This window comes from Narcine bancroftii, chromosome 6, assembly GCF_036971445.1.
Source record: "Narcine bancroftii isolate sNarBan1 chromosome 6, sNarBan1.hap1, whole genome shotgun sequence".
NCBI classification, from domain to species: Eukaryota; Metazoa; Chordata; class Chondrichthyes; order Torpediniformes; family Narcinidae; genus Narcine; species Narcine bancroftii.
Genome location: NC_091474.1, coordinates 97733816 through 97755239, shown reverse-complemented (window position 1 = coordinate 97755239; position 21424 = coordinate 97733816). Strand labels below are relative to the sequence as shown.

Genomic DNA, 21424 nt, shown 5'->3' with positions numbered 1-21424 from the left:
GTCACGTGATGGAATAGTGGCCGGTCAGGGAATTCCAGCCCTCTCTGGAAAAGTTGAAAAAAAACGCACAAAACACAAAGGTACAAGAGTAAAAATTAAAACAAAGTAAAAATAAAGGTGAGAAGAAAATGGCAGCGAAGAGAGAAAAGTCGAAAACAACGGGAAGAAGAGAAGATGAAAGAACGTCAGAAGAAGAAGGTGAAGGCCTTACCTGTCCGAGGAGGCCCGCTGCGGAGAGAGAAGCCCGCTCCCTCAGGTCAGTGGAAGTCCCGGGCTCGGGTCTACAAAAATGGCTCGCAAAGCCGAGTAAAAGTGTGAAACCGCGCATGCGCATGAAAAAAAACACACTGACGGGAGGGGGAAACAGCTGCGGAGTCGATCTCCACAGCTGAGAGAGACACCTGCAACACAGCAACAGGTGCAGAGCATGGAAAATAACGACAACAAGAAAGAAGAGGGTAAAAAGAAAACAACAGATAGTCAACCCAGAGGAAGAAGAAGAAGAAGAACAGAAAGAAATGGAAGAAGAAGAGAAAGGCAAGACAATGGATATATCTTTTTTTAAAGAATATATGGAATCAGTGAAAGAATGGCAATTACAAGAATTTAATGAGATAAAAAGAAGAATTAAGAATGCAGAAGAAAAAATGAATAAAATAGAAATGGTCATATCAGAGATAGGAAAAAGAGTGGACAATGTGGAAGAAGGAGAAATAATCGTAGAAATGGAAGTAGAGGACTTAAAAGAGAAATTAGAAGAATCTAATAAAAAAGTTAAAGAGGCACATGAGCTGTTAGCTCAGAAGATAGATATAATGGAAAACTATAATAGAAGAAATAATATAAAGATAGTGGGCCTTAAGGAAGATGAAGAAGGCAAGAATATGAGAGAATTTATAAAAGTTGGATCCCCAGGATCCTAGGAAGACCAGAATTACAGGAAGAAATGGAAATAGAGAGGGCACATAGAACACTAGCCCCGAAACCACAACCGCAGCAAAAACCAAGATCCATTTTAGTAAAATTTTTAAGATATACAACAAGAGAAAATATATTGGAGAAAGCAATGAAGAAAATAAGAGAAGACAAAAAGCCACTGGAAATCAAAGGTCAAAAAAAATTTTTCTATCCAGACATAAGTTTTGAACTCCTGAAGAAGAGGAAGGAGTTCAATACAGCAAAAACGATCTTATGGAAAAAAGGATATAAATTTATGTTAAAGTACCCAGCGGTACTTAAAATAGTCATTCCAGGGCAACAAAAAGGACTATTCTCGGATCCAGAGGAAGCACGAAAATTTGCAGAACAACTACAAAACAAGCAGAGAGATGAAGACATGTAATGAGAGTAAAAATAACCACGAATTATATGTATATGGGTATATATATATATATATATATATGTGTGTGTATGTATATATGTGTATGCATGAGTGTATCCATATTTAGAGGAAAATATATAGAGTATAGATAAGAATTAATAAGGGAGGGAAAGGGAATAGAGGGAATAAGGAGGGAATTAAAAGAGTGACCTTTGTTACATATGAAAATTGAAATCTTTTCCATGGGGGGCTGGGTGGGGAGGAGTTACAGTCACTGCAAAATCAGTTGACGCTTGCGAGTGAATTCGCAAATCCAAATGGAGAGGGGAGATGTGGTTGCCTGGCAAGGGATAAATGGCAACTCAGGAGGGGGAGGAGAGAATGGGATTAAAGAAGCTTTAAATAGGAGAATGATGAAAATGTTTGATGTTTTAGAAATGTTGTCTTATAAAGTGTTCAAAACAAGAAAGCAGAAATGGATAAGAAGGAAAGGTGATGATGGAGAAATGGAAAGGGAAGATAAACAAAGTATGAAATGGCTACGTTGAACTATATGACTTTAAATATTAACGGAATACATAACCAAATCAAAAGGAAGAAACTGCTAAAATTAATGAAAAAATAAAAAAATTGATATAGCATTTGTGCAAGAAACACATTTAACTGAATTGGAGTACAAGAAATTAAAGAGAGATTGGGTAGGACATGTAACAGCAGTGTCGTATAATTCAAAAGCAAGAGGAGTAGCTATATTAATCAGTAAAAGTATACCAATTAAAATAGAGGAGGAAATAATAGATCCAGCAGGGAGATATGTAATGATAAAATGTAAGATATATTTGGAGTTTTGGAATCTACTCAATGTACATTCACCTAACGAAGAAGATCAAAAGTTTATGCAAGATATTTTTTTGAAGATAGCAGATACGCAAGGGAACATATTAATAGGAGGGGATTTCAACCTTAATTTGGATTCAAATATGGATAAAACTGGGAAAAAAATTAACAGAAAGAACAAAGTAACCAAATTTATAATTAAATCGATGCAAGAAATGCAACTTTTGGATATATGGAGGAAACTACACCCAAAGGAAAAGGAATATTCATATTATTCGGGTAGACATAAAACATACTCAAGAATAGACCTATTTCTGTTATCAGCTCGTATGCAAGATAGAGTAAGAAAAACAGAATATAAAGCTAGAATATTATCGGACAATTCACCCTTGATATTGACAATAGAGTTAGAGGACATCCCTCCAAGAATGTATAGATGGAGATTAAACTCCATGCTACTTAAAAGGCAGGATTTTAGAGAACTCATTGAAAGACAAATTAAAATGTACTTTGAAATAAATACAGAATCAGTGAAAGATAAGTTTATACTATGGGATGCAATGAAAGCGTTCATTAGAGGGCAAATAATAAGTTATGTAACCAAGATGAAGAAGGACTACAATCAGGAAACAGAGCAGTTGGAAAGGGAAATAGCAAATATAGAAAAAGAATTAGCAATGAAGGAAGATACAACTAAAAGAAGAGAATTGGCAGATAAAAAAATAAAATATGAAACACTACAAACATATAAGGTGGAGAAGAACATAATGAAGACAAAACAGAAATATTATGAACTAGGGGAAAAAATGCACAAAATTCTAGCATGGCAGCTTAAGACAGAACAAGCTAAGAAAATGGTATTGGCATCAAGGAAAAAAGACAAACAAATCACATATAATCCAACGGAGATTAATGAAAACTTTAGAGAATTCTATGCACAATTATACCAAACTGAAAACGAAGGGAAAGAAGGCAAAATAGATGAATTTTTAACTAAAATTGAACTACCAAAATTACAAATAGAGGAACAAAATAAATTAACAGAACCATTTGAAATAGTAGAAATACAAGAGATAATTAAAAAAAAACTACCAAATAATAAAACACCAGGAGAGGATGGATTCCCAATAGAATTCTATAAAACATTTAAAGATTTATTAATTCCCCCCCTCCTGGAAGTAATCAACCAGATTGACAAAACACAAAGCTTATCAGATTCATGTAAAACAGCAATAATTACAGTAATACCAAAGCAAGGGAAAGATCCACTCACACCAGCGTCATATAGACCAATATCATTACTTAACACAGATTATAAGATAATAGCTAAACTATTAGCAAACAGATTAGCAGATTATGTACCTAAAATGGTAAATCTAGACCAAACTGTATTTATTAAAAAAAGACGGACAACAGACAATATTTGTAAATTTATTAACTTAATTCATGCAGTAGAAGGGAGTAAAGCGCCAACAGTAGCAGTTGCTTTAGACGCAGAGAAGGCCTTTGACAGAGTAGAATGGAATTATTTATTCAAATTATTGCAAAAATTCAGTTTACCAGAGAAGTATATTAATTGGATTAAAGCATTATATAAGGGGCCATTGGCGAAAGTGACAGTAAATGGATATATATCAAAGCAATTTAATTTAAGCAGATCAACAAGGCAGGGATGCCCACTATCACCCTTATTGCTCGCGTTAGCTATAGAACCACTAGCAGAATTGATAAGAACACAAAATAATATAAAAGGGATAAAAATAAAAGACAAGGAATATAAAATCAGTTTATTTGCGGACAATGTTATAGTATACTTAACAGAAACAGAACTATCAATAAAATAATTATATAAGAAATTGAAGGAATATGGAGAAATGTCGGGTTACAAGATTAATGTAAATAAAAATGAAGCAATGCCAATGAATAATGCGGATTTCTCAAAATTTAAGAAGGAATCATCATTCAGATGGCAAATGCAAGCAATAAGATACCTGGGTATACAAATAAATAAAAATCTCGGCCATCTATATAAACTCAATTATTATCCATTAATGAAAAAATTACAGGGCGATTTAGAGCATTGGAAAGATTTACCACTAACACTAATAGGAAGGATAAACTGTATTAAAATGAACATTTTCCCAAGGATACTATACCTATTTCAGGCATTGCCAATACACTTGACAGAGAAATTCTTCAAGGAATTAAAGAAAATAATAAGGAAATTTTTATGGAAAGGGGGGAAACCGAGGATAGCACTAGATAAATTAACAGAATGATATAAACAAGGAGGCTTACAACTGCCAAACTTTATAAATTATTATAGAGCCGCACAATTAAGATACCTATCAGATTTTTATCAAACAAGGGAAAAGCCAGATTGGACTAGATTAGAACTAGATAAAATAGGGGAAAAGATACCTGAAACCATATTATATAAATGGGATGAAAAATTGGTACAACGTAAGAGTTCTCCAGTATTACATCATCTACTCAATATTTGGAAGAAGATTCATGTAGAAAGGAATAAAACAAATTACCAATTACCAAAATTAATAACGATGCAAAATCAGTTACTCCCTTTTACAATAGATAACCTTTCCTTTAGAGAATGGGAGAAAAAAGGGAACAAAAGAATAGAAAATTGTTTTTCAGGAAATAGATTATTATCCTTTGAACAAATGAAGGATAAATGTAATATAACTCAAGATACAGTGTTGGCATATTACCAATTGAGATCCAACTTGAAGGACAAATTAGGAAGTAGTCCGAGGTTACCAGAGGGAAGTAACTTTGAATATGTGATTACAGATACAATGACAATCAAAAGATTTATAACAAATATGTATATTAAACTGCAAGAAAAGGAGAATGAGGAAACAAATGGTAAAACTAAACAAAAATGGGAACAAGATTTAAATATAAAGATAAAGGAAACATGGGAGAAGTTATGCTCTGAAACGATGAGAAATACAATAAATACGAGGTTACGTATGATACAATATAACTGGATACACAGGCTATACATTACACCTCAAAAGTTAAATAAATGGGACCCAACGGTGTCTGACAGATGTTTTTGTTGTAAAAAAGAAATGGGAACAACAATTCATGCAATCTGGATATCTGAGAAAGTAGAAAAATTTTGGGAAGATCTAAACCAGATATTAAATAATATTACAGAAAACAATATACCAAAAAACCCAGAGATCTTCCTCCTAAGTAACATAAAAAAATAAAGAATTTGGACTTGATTTGGATGGTGCACAAAAAAGATTTGTTAAGATAGCTCTAGCCATAGCAAAAAAATGTATTATGTCAACCTGGAAATTGGAAGATAATTTGAGAATACAACAATGGTACTTAGAAATGAATAAATGTATTCCATTAGAAAAAATAACATATAATTTAAGAAATAATATTGAAATATTTGAACAAATATGGGAGCCATACATGAAACACAATAGAGATAACCTACCGGGGACATCTACCACCTAAATTAACGAAAGGAGAAGGAAATGAAAAGAATTGACTCAGTGGAATTTCTTGTTTATTTTTATTAAATGACAACATTGTTTGACTGGTTTAATGTGTTTTAGATTTTGTACTTTAAATGAATGGGGGGGGAGGTAGGGAGGGTGGGATGGGAGGAGGGAGGGGGGGAAGAAAATGATACTGTATATATTTGAAAAGGAAAATGTATGTATCTTGGTCAGTGTGGTTTATGGTGTGAAAAATAAAAAATTTAAAAAAAAAATACATGGAGGCTTCAGGACAGATCCTCGAAGATGTTGACACCCAGGAATTTGAAGTTCTTGATCCTCCACCACAGAGCCCTCGATGAGGACTGGGTTGTGTTCCCCTGACTTCTTCCTGAAGTCCACAATTACCTCCTTGGTTTTCCTGACATTGAGTGCAAGGTTGTTGTTATTACACCATTTAATAAGCTGATCTATCTCCCTCCTGTATGCTTCCTCATTGCCGTTTATGATTCTGCCGACAACTGTGATGTCATCGGGAAACTTGTAGATGTCATTGGAGTTGTGCCTGGCCACATAGTCATAGGTGTATACCGAGAAGAGCAGTGGGCTAAGCATTCTTCTTGGGTTCTATTACGAACTCCCAATTTAGTAAAATGGGATTATCACTACAGGATATTATAGACAGGATGGGCTGAATGGTCACCGTTAACATTTGACACTCAACACAAGTCATATCCCAGCGATAATTCAATACATTGGAAGAATTGAGGAAAGTTTTGTCACACCCTGTTCTAGAATTCGATATATTTGCAAAGACATTGTGATTTTGCAGGGGAGAACCATTCTGACTGCTGAAGAGAAAACAGCTTTTTGAAGCAGCACTTGTGGTCAGCCATTTTTTTGTGGAATTCCAAGCAAAGCATGCTCTGTGAAGGACTGGGTCTTGTGGGTTCACCTCTGCCAGGATAGTCTTTTTGGGAAGCAAAGTACTTAATTTTGATTGTGACAAACAGTGAAGGTCACTGGAGAGACTGCTTCATTACCCACGAGCAATGATGATGCCAGGGTCTTGAAGCTTCAAGGAAGCCGCCCAGTGTAAGTCTTACCTACAAAAAGGACCAGGAATGTTGTGTTCAGAGCTCGAATCGATGGATATTTCTTCACAGGAAATGTAAGAAGTATTCGTGAGTTTGTAGCAGCCACAACTCCAGTCTTCCCATCAGTTCAACATTAATTCTGGCATCAAATTTCAAAGTCCTATGCTTCAATACTGAATTGGAAAGACTGAAGATTGAAGTAACTTTTTGGATTTTGGCCTGGACTGTAATGGTTTGGGTATATCTCAGACACACACTAGTACACTTGCATAGTTGGGAATAGATTTAGTGTTGAGGATAGTTTAAAAGTTAAGATTGCAGCAGCCCGCTAACAAGACACGACACAGTACACAAAATGCGATAGCACAGACCCCACCGGAACCAATGACCTTCATTCCAGGTGACCACCCGCACGGCGGGAGAGAGCATGTAATGGCGGGAACGTTGCCCAATCAGAGATCAGCTCTCGAATGATGTCACTCCTGATATCAACAGCAAGGAGAGAATATAAGCAGAGCTACCAGTGCGATAAATCAGTCTTCGACTCAACTCCTCACGTGTAGCTTCTTTCCACACTTCCCGGTAGTGCGTATGCTACATTGGTTACCATGATGGATCCAACTAGCATTTGGACCCAAATATGATGGAACAAGCTGCTCTTCACGCGGTTTCGTCAAAGCTGCCATTGTTCTTGGTGTCGCAGCCACATGTGTGGTTTGAACAGGCCAAAGCCCAATCCACCTTCAACAGATCAATGCTGAAAACACACATTACTATTACGTGGTTAGCTTGCTTGACCAGGAGATGGCAGCAAGGATCGACAACTTCCTTTGCAGTCTCCAGAACAAGGCAAATATGATGCCCTCAAAGACCGATTAAGACATACTTCAGGCTCTCATGGCGTGAATGAGCTTCCCGATTGTTGCGAATAGACGATTTGGGGGACAGGGTCGTATCCACCCACATGAGCTAAATGCTTGCCCTTGCTGAGGGATGTAGGCCTTGCCTGCTCTTCGAGCAGATTTTTTCTGGAGCAGCTGCCCAAAGATATCTGACACTTGCTGACAAGGACTTCAGTGACCTGAGGAAAGTCGCAGACCAGGCGGATGTGCTCTGGAGAACGAAGAAATAAAACAGTGCCTTGGTGGAGATTTTCACTAGGCAGAGAGGCAAGTGGACCCCCCACCCAACAGTATTGCTATTATTATCAATGATCGGGTGCGGGGGCCTGTCGATGCCGCCAACCTTGCATGTTTCTGGGAAACACCGTGGCCGATTTTTGTCAATGGCGGCAGTGGTTGGCCAACTTGACGGTCTCCTCCAAATGTGGGTCACTTTGTAAGGAAGCCGCTTCCTCATGGACATCGGTGCCGAAATGAGTGTCCTTTCCCCCACCCCATGGCCTACGACACCCAGAAAGGCAAACCAGGCTCAGCACTGAGGGCAGCGGACAGCACCACCATACGAATGTTCGGCACCCACACCATCCCCCTCTGCTTCGGCAGCAACTGGTTCACGTGGACTTTTGTACATTCATGATTGTGGTGGTGGCGCCACTGCACCTGAGAGCAGAACCAGTGAGCCCACTGCCTGCTGGTGGATCTTAAGGGGCGGCAATTAGTGCATGCCAAAACTTTTCAAACTATGCCCCTGGGGGAAGGCAAGTTAACCTGTCCCACCTATCTGACACGCTATTTGACAGTGCATTCACATGGATCCCAGCAGAGTTCCCTTCAGTCATGGCGCTACAGTTTTCCACTGCCGAGCTGAAGCACAGGGTAAGGCAACACATCCTCACTGAGGGGCCCCCCACTTTAGGCCAGGGCACACCGCCTCCCCCCCCCAACCAAACCCCCCCCCCCAAGAAGTTCACCCTCGCCATAGGGGATTTTAATAAAATGAAATAACTGGGGATAATGCAGCATTCCAACAGCCCTTGGGCCTCCCCCTTGCAAGTGGTTCCAAAGACAGCAGGAGGGTGGACCCCATGGGGTGACTATCGCCACCTCAACGAGGCCACCATACCCGTCAGGTATCCCATGCCCCACATCCAAGACTTTACCGCTAACTTACAAGGGCCACGGGTGTTTTCAAAGTCAATCTCATCAGGGGCTATCATCAGATCCTGGTCTATCCTGATGACATCGCTAAACCTGCCATCATTGTCCCTTTTGGACTCCTGAGAATGCCCTTTGGTCTTAAAAACACAGCTCAGAACTTTCAGAGGCTGATGGATGCAGAGGGTCAAGATCTCCCATTCACGTTCATCTATTTGGACAGCATGGCCAGCTGCAATCACACAGAGCATGCAGCCCACCTGAGCCAACTGTGCACACAGCTGCAGGAATTCAAACTAACAATTACCCCTGCTAAGTGCCAGTTTGGGTTGGAAACTATTCTGAGACATCAGATCAACAGGCAAGAAACAAAACACCTACCTGAAAAGGTAGAGGCCGTTCGGCATTTCGCCAAGCCTTGCACAGTGAAGGGGTTGTAAGAATTTGCCGATATGATTAACTTTTATCACCGATCATGCTAGCAGTCGCTCGCATCATGTGCCCCCTTTTCGCGCTCATGGGAGGGAAGGGTAAGGACGTTACCTGGGACAATGAGACCAGAGCTGCCAACTGCTCTCACAGTTGCACAGCGGTAGGGGGCGTACTGGAGAAATTCAGAGAAGGGCAATGGCAGCCCCTGGCCACCTTTAGCAGGCACCTCCACTACCCGAACTCAAATACAGTGCCTTTGACCAGGATCCATTGGCATTCTACCTGGCACTCGGGCACGTCCAGTATTTTCTGGAAGGCAGGCAATTCAAGGACTACACAAAGTGTCTGACTCATGGTCAACCAGGCAGCAGCAACACCTTTCATACGGTCATCCAACACATCGTGGATAAGACCAATGTGGTGCCCAATGCACTGTCCCACCCCGAGATCAAGTGCATCCAGGCCTGTCCCAGGGAATAGACTATTCCACCCTAGCCAAGGCACAGCACGAGGACCCTGAGATCCCAGCAGACAGAACAGCAGTTTCCGGCCTCATGCTGGAGGATGTCACCTTCGGACCTGGCAACCAGACATCTCCTCTACGACATCTCCACCGGCAAACCCTGCCCCATCTTGCCAGCAGTTCAACACAATGCACAATCAGGTGCACCAGCTGCATGGACTTCTGTTAAAATGGTGGCCAGTCTAGCATGGCCTCCGGAAACAGAACAGTCAGTGGGCCAAGACCTTCACACTCTGCCAGACACATGTCAAGGCGCCCACCCCCCACCAGACTTTTCAGCCACAATGACATTATAGAGCTGCTGCCATTCTCCTATGGGGCGAGATGTCTCCTCACCATGATTGACTGCTCCACGAGGTGGCCAGAGGCGGTCCAAGACCTGTGCCAAACTTATTAACCCCTGGGTGTCGATGTTCAGAGTCCCAGAGCATATAAACCTCTGGTAGAGGTTCACAGTTCTCTTCTGGGCTCTGAGCAGCACTGGCCAAGTTGCAGGGAAGCCGGCTCCACCACACCATGGCTTACCACCTCAGGCCAACGGGTAGGTGGAGCAGTTCCACAGGTATCTAAAAGTGGCACCACTGGTAATACTAATGGAGGTTTTGGCCCCCGCCATGGATCCTGAGGGAAAAATTGGGCACTCTAGCACCACCACTGCATGGCCAGGCCAAAACTTGCATCCCCAAAGACATAGAGACCTATGAATACATTTTCAATTGAAGTGGAGCACACCAAACACCTCTACAATGGCTGTATGAGAGGCCATATAAAGTAATCAGACACAACGGTTCGACATGTGTGCTGGATATTGGCGGTAGGGAAGAGACTTTAACTATCAACTGGCTCAAACCAGCACACCTGGACATTAATCTAATCAACCGCTCTCCTCACAGCCCCTGCGTCACAGAGGTTGGCCACCGAAAGCGGAAAACAACACTCCGATCGCCGGTTCTGTGGGGTATTATATAGCGGCACACTAACCGGGGCACCGCCCGGTACACAAAATAGCTGATGATGCGGTGACAGCACAGCAGGAAACAGCGAGCAACGGCAGGAACGCCACCCAATTGGAGAATGGCGCTGCAGTGACATCACTCCTGACATCAGCAGCGAAGAGAGAATATAAGCAGAGCTGCCAGTTCAATAAATCAGTCTTTGACTTCGACTCCTTGTGTTAGTTAAAGAGTGAGAAATAAAATTAGTGTTTTAAAATGAAACACTTTTGTTATTGTTGCTTGATACGCATGGTTCGAAACAGGTCTGTCTGTGTTCGTAATCAGTGAGTTTCCAATTCGTACTGATGAGAAAGTCAAGGTTCCAGTTGTAGAGTAGGGTACAGAGACCTAGAGTTTGTAGCTTCTTGACCAGCACTAAAGGAATAATGGTATTGAAGGCCGAGCTGAAGTTGATGCTGTTTTCGAGGTGATCCAGAGCTGAGTAGAGAGCCAGCGAGATTGCATCTGCTGTGGAGAGATTGTGACAACAGGCAAATTGCAGCGGGTCCAGAGCTTTCCTAAGGTATGTGTTAATTCGGGTCATGACCAGATTCTCAACTTCAGCTTTCCTAATATTGACTGACACCTACTGACTGCAAGAGGGATAGGTGGGGCTGAATTTGTCAGGTGGGTACAAGAAGGATCTCTGACATAGGATCTGGCTCTAGGGAATGAACCTGGTCAGGTGACAGACCTCTCAGTGGGCAAGGATTTTGGTGAGAGTGACCACAACTCCCTTAGCTTCAAGATAGCTATGGAAGAGGATATAAACAGTCATACTTTGAAAGTGCTTAACTGAAGGAATGAGGCAGAACTAGAGAGAATAAATTGGAAACAGATGTTTCAGGGTAAAAGCACAGAAGTAATTTGGAGGAAGTTTAAGGACCACATGGGCAAGGTTCGAGATAGGTTTGTCTCACTTGGACAAGAAGGTGGTAGGAAAAGGGAACTGAGACTGATGAAACAGCTCAGGCAAAAAGTCAAGGAAGAAGGAAACAGACATAGGAAACAAACATAGGAAACAAGGAAGAGCTCATGAGAAGTATATGGTAGCCAGAAAGGAGCTTAAGAAAAGACTTAGGAGAGCTTGAAGGGGGCATGAGAAGGCCTTGGCATGAAGAATTAAGGAGAACCCCAGGGTGTTTTATTTGTATATGAAGAACAATAGGATGATAAGAATGAAGGTGGGGCCATTAAAGGATAAGGGAGGTAACGAGCCTGGAGGCAGAGGAATTTGGGGAGGTCCTAAATGAATACTTCGTGTCAGTATTCACAAGAGGATGAAAGTTACAGGATGCAAAGTTGGGCAGATGGATTTTGGAAGGACTAACCAGAAAGCTGAGTACAGGGTTAATGGTCGGTTACTTAACAGTGTGGAAGAATAGAGGAGCCGTGGGGTACAAATCAAGGAGTCGCACAGGTTGATAGGTTAGTTAAGAGTGCCCATGGGATGCTGGGATTCATTAATAGGTGGATTAAATGCAGGAGTAGAGAGGTCATGTAACAACTCTACAAATCTTTGATAAGACCACACAGAGTCTGTTCAATTCTGGTCACCTCATTATAGAAAGGATGTGGAAGCTATGGAGAGGGTGGAGAGGAGAGTTAGCAGGATATTTACTGGATTGGGAAACAAGTCTTAACAAGCAAGGTTAGCAGAGCTGGAACTTTTCACTTTGGAGTGTAGAGGATGAGAGAAGTCTTGATAGAGGTCTCCAAGATTAGAGAGGCATAGACAGGTTGGACAGCCAGCACCGGTTTCCCAGGGTAGGATCAGCAAACACTGAAGGACATACATACAAAGTGAAGGGAAGAAGGTGCAAGGAAGATATCAGAGGTAAACTTTTTTTACGCAGAGTTGTGGGTGCCTGGAACGCCTTTCTGGGGATTACAGTGGAAGCTGAAACACTGGGGACATTTAAGAGACTCTTAGACAGGCACCTGAATGAAAGAAAAATAAAAGATCATGGGGTAGAGAGGGTTTAGTACTTTTTTTTTTAGGAAGGAATATATTGGTCGACACAACATGAAGGGCTGAATGGCCTGTACTGTATTGTTCTATGTTCCATGGATAAAACATTGGCCTCATAGTAGAATCCACACAGTGATGGTGAAAGGTTGTTCAACAGATTGGAGATGCACTACATGGTTCGGAGCTGGACCAATTGCTGTTTGTTAACCTTATCAGTGAAAAAAGGAATTGGAAGTTTATGAATGGCATTAAAGTGGCTGGTTGGGATTGGGACAAAAGCTACTGTGGGTGGTACATTTTGGTTGGCATGGGCAGGCAGAACTGAAGGGTCTCTTTCCACACTCTATGATTATGACTGCAACATGGTTGGATTTACAGATCCTCATATCTTTCTGACTTCCTCACACCCTCTGATCTTCAGGTTGTTCACAAACCGTCTTACAGCATCTTGTGGTGACAATCTTGCTGCTGCTCTGAGTACAAACCATTCGCTGACAGTACTCAACCTGAATGATAACAATCTGGGTGACGCAGGAGTTAAGCCTTTGACAGTGGCACTAAGGAACCCCAACTGTATCATACAGAAGTTGTGGTAAGCATGAGATTGAGAGATTATATTCACAGTCACTTGGCGCCTTACACTGGTCAGTCATTGTTTTACAAACAAACATTGTAGATTTCAACCATCTCCTGACTCTCTTTGCACTTCATTCTCACTTTATCTGATTTATCCAGGTTGAACAATGTCGGTCTCACAGATTCTTGTGCAGAGGATATTGCCACTATTCTCCATACAAACCCCTCACTGATAGAGGTGTATCTGGGGCATAATAAGCTGGGAGACTCAGGAGTGAAATTGTTGTGTGTTGCACTGAAGAACCCAATGTGTAAAATAAGGAAATTGTGGTAAGTACCAAACTGAGAAATTTTACCTGCATTCACAGGGTATATTACACTAAGCTTTAATATGGTGTCATGGCAAAAATCTGGGAATTTGTATAGTCTCCTGTCTCTCTGTGTCACAAGACCATTTCATATCAGGCCTCCATCTGAAGGCTGACTACAAGAGTGGATTGAAAACTTAAAACTTACCATTCAGACAGCTGCCCTAAAAGTCTGCTTCAGCATCACATTTATAGCGCCCTCCGGAGTTGATGGAGACAGGGCGACTAGTGCCGAAGCGACACCCGTCATAATTAGGCGGCAGAGCAATGGCCGTCTTCCCTACCCATAATCTCCCACACAGCTGGAACTGCTCTGTTTCCCAGAACAGTTCCAGCTGTGTGGGGGATTATGGGTAGGGAAGACAGCCATTGCTCTGCCACATTTTGAGCCGCAGAGAGCACCCTGTAGGCTGAAGTGGCCCATTGAGGCTGTCACAGTCCACACCGGCCAGCCCCCACTGCTCCACCAGCTCCCGCTGGCTCCTGATGGCTCCTACCACCTCCGCTGCGTGACTGCTCCTGCCCACCGCTCCTGCCTTGACAGAGTCATGGAGGGACAGAGGTGAATGGGGAGATGGGTTGCGGGCTGATGTCTTCATCAGCCCATCCCTAACCATCCGCTTGCAGCAGCTGCACATTCAGGTCAGGCGGTGGAGCACAGTGCTTCCTTCCCTGAGGAGGATTGGAATCGACACCTCGGAGCCAGCCACCACATATTCAGAAAGGAACGTTGTTAGCAGTAAGGGCAAAGAACCTCTGCCATTACAGACGGGTGTTTTTGCTACTTGAAAGTGCCTATAGCCTCACTCTTTCATCCCCAGGTTGTGGGCGAACAGTCTCACAGATTCTTGCACAGAGGATCTCGTCTCCGCTCTCAGCACACAACATTCCATGAGGGAGGTGGAACTGGGATCAAACTCTTTTACTGACCGATCTGTCCCCGCTCTTTGCAGACTCCTGTTGAACCTTCCAAAACTGGAGTGGATTGGGTGCGTAATTGCATAAATATTTAAAATATCAGTGAATCCGCATCTTTTTCTGCAGATACTGTTCTCCAAGTGTTTTTGAAATGTTCATCTCACTCTTGGTCATTGACACAGTTGTGAAAGCTGTTTTGTCCTTCATTCTGCTTCAGGTTCCGTGGGAATCCATTCAGTTCAAAAGGGGAGAGTCAACTGCAGGAGACCAGACCAAGACTGACTGTAGCATTGTAAATGATAAAATGAAGAAGATGGAGAACGTGGTAAGATGGCGTAGGACAAAGACATGGGAAATCACCTCTCCCTAACTGGATTGTTTAAAACCCGAAATTATTGGACTGAATAACATAGTGAACAATTGGGGAAAATTCTTTAACTTCTGAGGATGAAAGAGCTGAAAAAAGGAAAAATACAACAATCAAAAAAATTACATTTTAAAGCACTGGAAAAAACGGAAGAATCTGGGCCTACCAGACAACTGAAGTCTCAAGATCAATTTTTGATGGATCCGAAGTCTCAACGCATCTCTCCGGCAAGGTTGGAAGGAGCGTCGGTGTCTTCTGTGCGTGGAGCGATGCAAGATGGCGTCAGTGATACCTTGCTGGTGTCGCTCCAGGACATCAGCGGGAGCGCTGCAACGTGCGCGGACGAGCACTAGGGGGCCGAGGGATACGAACCCAATTGCATTAGCGCATCCTTGAGCATGCTGGTGTGCAGTGAAGCACCCATCTTCAGAGGCCCACTTCTGTGTAGGTGGCACTGTCGGCATGCGCGCAAACATACACATGCATGAAGTTTTGGATCAGGCCCGGGCTGCAGGGGGGGGGCCCGCTCAGTGCCATGCCAATGATGTCGGACCGGCGTGGAGAGGGGTCCAGGCCCGCGGCTAGGGAAGAGATACTAATTCCTGAAGATGAAGAACAACAAGTTGATTATTTGGATGAAGAAGACCAAGAATTGTTAATAGCTCCTGCTAACGTTATTGAAGGTAGGCCTAGAGTCCTTCGCCAGGCCCTGATGTAGTAACAATGTTTGAAGAATTAACAAAACAAAATGATAATATGTCTAACAGGTTCCATAGTATTGAACAGTTTGCTCTTATTAAAATCAGAATATCTGATATGACTGGAGAAATTGCTTCGATGAAATTGGATGTTAATAAGTGCCTGACAGCTGTTGATGTGGTTCAAGTCAAAGTGAAAGACAGACAGAGCTGATTAAATTGAAGAGTCGATTACTGGATGGCATATGGAGAAGAGAGATTTTTTGCAGAAAATTGATTCATTGGAGAACTAAAGTCGTCAGAATAAAATTAAAATAGTGGGTCTTCCAGAGGGTTTTGAGGGAGCGAATCCTATAAGATATTTTGATTGGATTCCAGATATGTTGGAGACTGAATATTTTCCAGAAGGTTTGGAATTAGATAAAGCACATGGTGCTTTAAGAAATAAACCTTTTCCAGGTCAACCCCCAAGAGCAGTATTGATTAGATGTCTCAGATATCAGGATTGGGAAATGATTTAACATGCAGCAATTCAGCAGGCTCGTATGAATCAGGGCCCGATGATGGTACAGGGTAATAAGGTGTTTTTTTTAATGCAGATTTAAGTCAAGAGGTTGTTCAGAGGCAAAAGGAGTTTAATCCAGCTAAAGCAATGTTGTGGAAGAAAGGGTATAGATCTGGTTTTCGATATTCAGCGATATTGAAGGTATTCTATGGCCAATTTCAATCACAACTTTTTTCAAAAGGCACAAGTTGTATTAACTTTTACTAATTCTTTGCCAGATTCCAAGTTGACTCAAGACCATTCTACAAAACCTTTGCTGAGAAATGGAAAGAGGAGCAGGAAGTTGGAAACTGAACAATTAATGGATTTGGAGGTGGATCCTCAAACTATATCTGAGTCATGAATGGACTATATATTTTATTACTGTGAAGTCTGGTTGCGGGTAGGAGGACAACCCGGTTGATTCCAAAGTCGTCAGCCACTGGTGGTATTAACCGTGCCCGGTTAATAGAGTGGGAAACTGCTTTAGCAGTTTTTTTTGGGGGGGGGATTTCTTCTCAAGTGAATGATAATATATTGGTGGGAGGTGATTTTAATTGCTGTTTGGAGCCTTTGCTGGATAAATCTCAAGTCTGTGAGAAAATCTAAGATGGCGGAATGTTTGGTAGAGATTATGAAAAATTTAAATTTGGTAGAAATTTGGAAAGATTAAATCTGACAAAAAGATTTTTCATTTTATTCGGCAAAGTCATGAGTCTTTTTCTACAATTGAAGGGAGAGTAATTAATGCAGATTATAAAAGTCGAAAGCTGTCGGATCATTACCTTTTAGTAATGTCATGTACTAGTTTTGATATGGTAGAAACTAGTTATAGATGGAGATTCAATATAGCATTGTTGAAACAACCTGAATTTGTCAATTTTATCAGAGATCAAATTAATTTGTACAATTTAATGAGAACTCAGTACAAAGTAAATTTATATTATGGGATGCTTTGAAAACATATTTAAGAGGTCAAATTATTAGTCACACAACTAAACTTAAGAAAAAATATCTGGCAGATAGTTATAAACTTGAGGAGGAGATTAAAGAATTGGAGAAAGATTTGCAGAGAAGTATGACGGAAGATAAAAAGATACGATTATCTAATTTGAAAATGCGTTATAATACCTTACAGACATATCATTATAAAAAATTAATTCAAAGATCTAAGCAATGGTATTATGAGTTGTGAGAAAGAGGTCACAAAGTATTAGCTGGCAGTTGAAAACAGAACAAGTTTCTAGGATGATAAATGCAGTGAAAAGAGGTACAAGGGTTACTTATAAATGATGAATTTCGTTCTTTTTATCAGGATTTATATCAGTCAGAGATTGAACAAGATATTGATCAAGTTGAATCATTTTTGGCTGAATTAGTTCTTCTGTTTTTAAATGACTTAGAAGTTCAGGAGTTAGATTCCTCATTCATTGATTTGGAAATTAAAGAGGTATTACAAACTATGCCTAATGGAAAGTCACCTGGAGAAAATGGATTTACATTAGAATTTTATAAAGAATTCTATGATTTATTACTTCCGATATTTCGACAGGTATTAACGCAGGCCTCTGAAACATCCTCCCTTCTGGAATCTTTCTCTGGAGCTTTGATTACAGTTATTCCACAAAAAGATAGAGATCCGTTTAAAGTAGCATCATATAGACCAATCTCTTTGTTAAATGTAGATTATAAAATTGTGGCTAAAGTGTTGGCAAATAGGATAGCGAAATATCTACCAAAGTTGATTCATGAAGACCAAGCTGATTTTATTAAAAATCGTTATTCAGCTGATAATATTGTTATAAGTATTCAAAGATGGCATAATGAATTGAAATTATGCATTTATTTAGAAAAAATAACATATAGTTTATGTAATAATTATTTTTTACTAAAATGTGGGAACCATATTTAAAATATATGGGTCTGAGTATATGTTAATTAATTTATATTTTTAATAAAGAGGCACTTATCTATTTATGTAAAAGGCTCTGTTAGTAGGTAAAGATAGGGGTAAGTTTTTTTTAGTTGGGTGGGGGGAATGGTAGTATACTAATTTACTAATTTATTACTTTGTATTTTATTAATGAAGAATTGTAATAGGGGTTGTTTTATATATTCTTGTATCGAATACTATAAGTAAAGTTTAAAAAAAAAGAATGAAGAAGATCGTGTGAATATTTCCGTTAATTTCCCATCACCACAATAAACCTGTACCACTCTTGTTTAAGTGTTCTTGATTCTTTCAATTCCCAGCTCAAGGAGTGCTGCCACTTGCTGCAGCCAATTGATTTGCGGGATGAAATGCTCCAGTGAGGTCCTGCAGATTACATGGACAGGAAGAGTCCAGACTGGAGCGAAATCTATGACATCTATAAGTTCATTCATTGTCCCAGATTTGGAGTTCTGTACTTCTCAAAATATTTTGGCCTGCTCATTAATGATGACAAGGATGGAACTTTCAATGCTGCCAATTCAGTGTTTTGACAATAAGAAGACCCCACAGTAAAATTCCAATAATGTGTTATCTGACGACAAATACTCAGAGACAACATCCTGTCTTGAGGAAGATGTCTATTTTGAGCTGGGAATGGACCCCATGCACAGCATGAGTCAGCCAGTCAGGCACAGCACAATAAATCTGAAACAACATGATCCCTGATACAAACCCAAGGATCACCCAACCCCAGCAGTGGAGCACACAACTGCTCCAACCACATTCTTTGTTCCACCAAGGCATACAAGGGGTGGCAGCAGTACTGTTGAATAAGGCTGTTTCTTTGGAGATGGCCACCTCTCCAACTACCCCCACCAGTTCATTAGTTTAGACTGGGCTTGGCATTCGTCGAGCAAGTCATTCATGCCAACCAAGAAGACATTCTAGGCTTGTAACATTTGCTTGCATTTGTTCCATAAATAGTGAGCCATTTTCATCCAAAAAACTTCCCTATGTCTTTTAATATCAAATATGCTCCTGATTCTACAACTTTCTTGGCAGATTTTTCCAGCTACAGCCCATGTTCTGAGTAAAAAATATATCGCTCAGGTTCCCCTTGATCCTCTCCACTTTTAATTTAAACATGCGCCCTTTTTTCTACAATAATGCCCCTCTGAGGGAAAAAAATCTGAACATTCACTTTAGATATTCCTCTTACAATTTTAAGTTACATCAGGTAAACTCACAGCCATCTATGCTCAGGGGTATTGTGATAGAGTATTTAGAGGTGGCTTGGAAGGAATTGCTGGAGCAGCTTGCACACACACATATTTTAAAACAGAATACTTGCAGGACTTTTGCAGAGTTTTTTGCAAGAGGCAACAAATAAGCAACATACAGCTTGCCTGGGAGAGCATGTGATTTTTGCAGGCAGAGACTGAGATCAGTTTTGTTCTCAGAGAGGGAGGGTGTGAAAACAGAGAGAGGAGAAAAAAATCATTTCCAGTGGGACAAGCTGGCATACTTTTGGAAGACTTGTCTAGTTGAAGGAGAAGACTGGCGGTCTGAAAGGTGACCTGAAAGAAAGAGGATCATCTGGAGAACTCTAAAGGGGGCAAGTTTCGTCACCAAAACTGATTGAGAAATCAGTTGCGTATGCCCTGTAAAAGGAATCTCTCTCTGTAAACCAGCAAAAGCCCTCCTGAGTGGTAACCATTTGCCTGTTAAACACGAAAGCCTGGTGAACTTTGTTAACTTCTGTGCACAGTACAAGAATTGCCTGCAACCAGTGAGATTGGACTGTGTTGCAAATAACTTCTAATCTTAAATATACATTACACACACCTGCGCTAAGTATTAGAGGGGGGAATTAAGTAGGTTAGGTATGTTAAGTAATAAGTTTAAATTTAATTCTGTTTTTTTGTTCAATTATAATTAAAATCTACTTTTGTCTAAGTAACCCTGTGTTGTAGTGCATATCTATTGCTGCTGGTATTTGGGGTCCTCTGGACTCCATAACAGTGTAAAAACCTGGACTATCACACAACTCCCATCTTTCATTCCCAGCACCAGCCAAGTTAATATCAGCAGCACCTTTTCTAATATCTTTCTGTCCTTCTGATAGCTGGCTCACCAGAACTTCACACAGTTGCACATGGCCTGGTGTAGTTTAATCTTGAGGTTGCCGCTTTTCTTCTCCATAGCCTGCCAAATAAAAGCATCTGTGCTTTTTATTTCCAAATTTATTTATTCGTTCAATCTTTGGCTTGGCTTCGCGGACGAAGATTTATGGAGGGGGTAAAAAGTCCACGTCAGCTGCAGGCTCGTTTGTGGCTGACCAGTCCGATGCGGGACAGGCAGACACGATTGCAGCGGTTGCAAGGGAAAATTGGTTGGTTGGGGTTGGGTGTTGGGTTTTTCCTCCTTTGCCTTTTGTCAGTGAGGTGGGCTCTGCGGTCTTCTTCAAAGGAGGCTGCTGCCCGCCAAACTGTGAGGCGCCAAGATGCACGGTTTGAGGCGTTATCAGCCCACTGGCGGTGGTCAATGTGGCAGGCACCAAGAGATTTCTTTAGGCAGTCCTTGTACCTTTTCTTTGGTGCACCTCTGTCACGGTGGCCAGTGGAGAGCTCGCCATATAATACGATCTTGGGAAGGCGATGGTCCTCCATTCTGGAGACGTGACCCATCCAGCGCAGCTGGATCTTCAGCAGCGTGGACTCGATGCTGTCGACCTCTGCCATCTCGAGTACCTCGACGTTAGGGGTGTGAGCGCTCCAATGGATGTTGAGGATGGAGCGGAGACAACGCTGGTGGAAGCGTTCTAGGAGCCGTAGGTGGTGCCGGTAGAGGACCCATGATTCGGAGCCGAACAGGAGTGTGGGTATGACAACGGCTCTGTATACGCTTATCTTTGTGAGGTTTTTCAGTTGGTTGTTTTTCCAGACTCTTTTGTGTAGTCTTCCAAAGGCGCTATTTGCCTTGGCGAGTCTGTTGTCTATCTCATTGTCGATCCTTGCATCTGATGAAATGGTGCAGCCGAGATAGGTAAACTGGTTGACCGTTTTGAGTTTTGTGTGCCCGATGGAGATGTGGGGGGGCTGGTAGTCATGGTGGGGAGCTGGCTGATGGAGGACCTCAGTTTTCTTCAGGCTGACTTCCAGGCCAAACATTTTGGCAGTTTCCGCAAAGCAGGACGTCAAGCGCTGAAGAGCTGGCTCTGAATGGGCAACTAATGCGGCATCATCTGCAAAGAGTAGTTCACGGACAAGTTTCTCTTGTGTCTTGGTGTGAGCTTGCTGGCGCC

General features: G+C 41.5%; 1 protein-coding gene across 4 annotated transcripts in view; it reads left to right on the top strand.

The window, feature by feature from the left end:
• Window positions 1-18408, top strand: part of LOC138736395 (NACHT, LRR and PYD domains-containing protein 3-like) — a 153933-nt gene extending 135525 nt beyond the window's left edge. For 3 of the 4 annotated variants that reach the window (XR_011340256.1, XR_011340255.1, XR_011340257.1), the window contains 5 exons: window positions 13138-13308; window positions 13452-13622; window positions 14482-14649; window positions 14796-15628; window positions 16427-18408. Coding sequence is in view for 1 of the 4 variants with exons in the window: in XM_069885867.1 (XP_069741968.1) it covers window positions 13138-13308; window positions 13452-13622; window positions 14482-14649; window positions 14796-14874 (589 nt within the window). In the remaining 3 variants the exon portion in view is untranslated. The remainder of the gene's footprint in view (window positions 1-13137; window positions 13309-13451; window positions 13623-14481; window positions 14650-14795; window positions 15629-16426) is intronic. The other variant, XM_069885867.1, reaches the window with a different exon arrangement.
• The last annotated feature ends 3016 nt before the right edge of the window (window positions 18409-21424 follow it).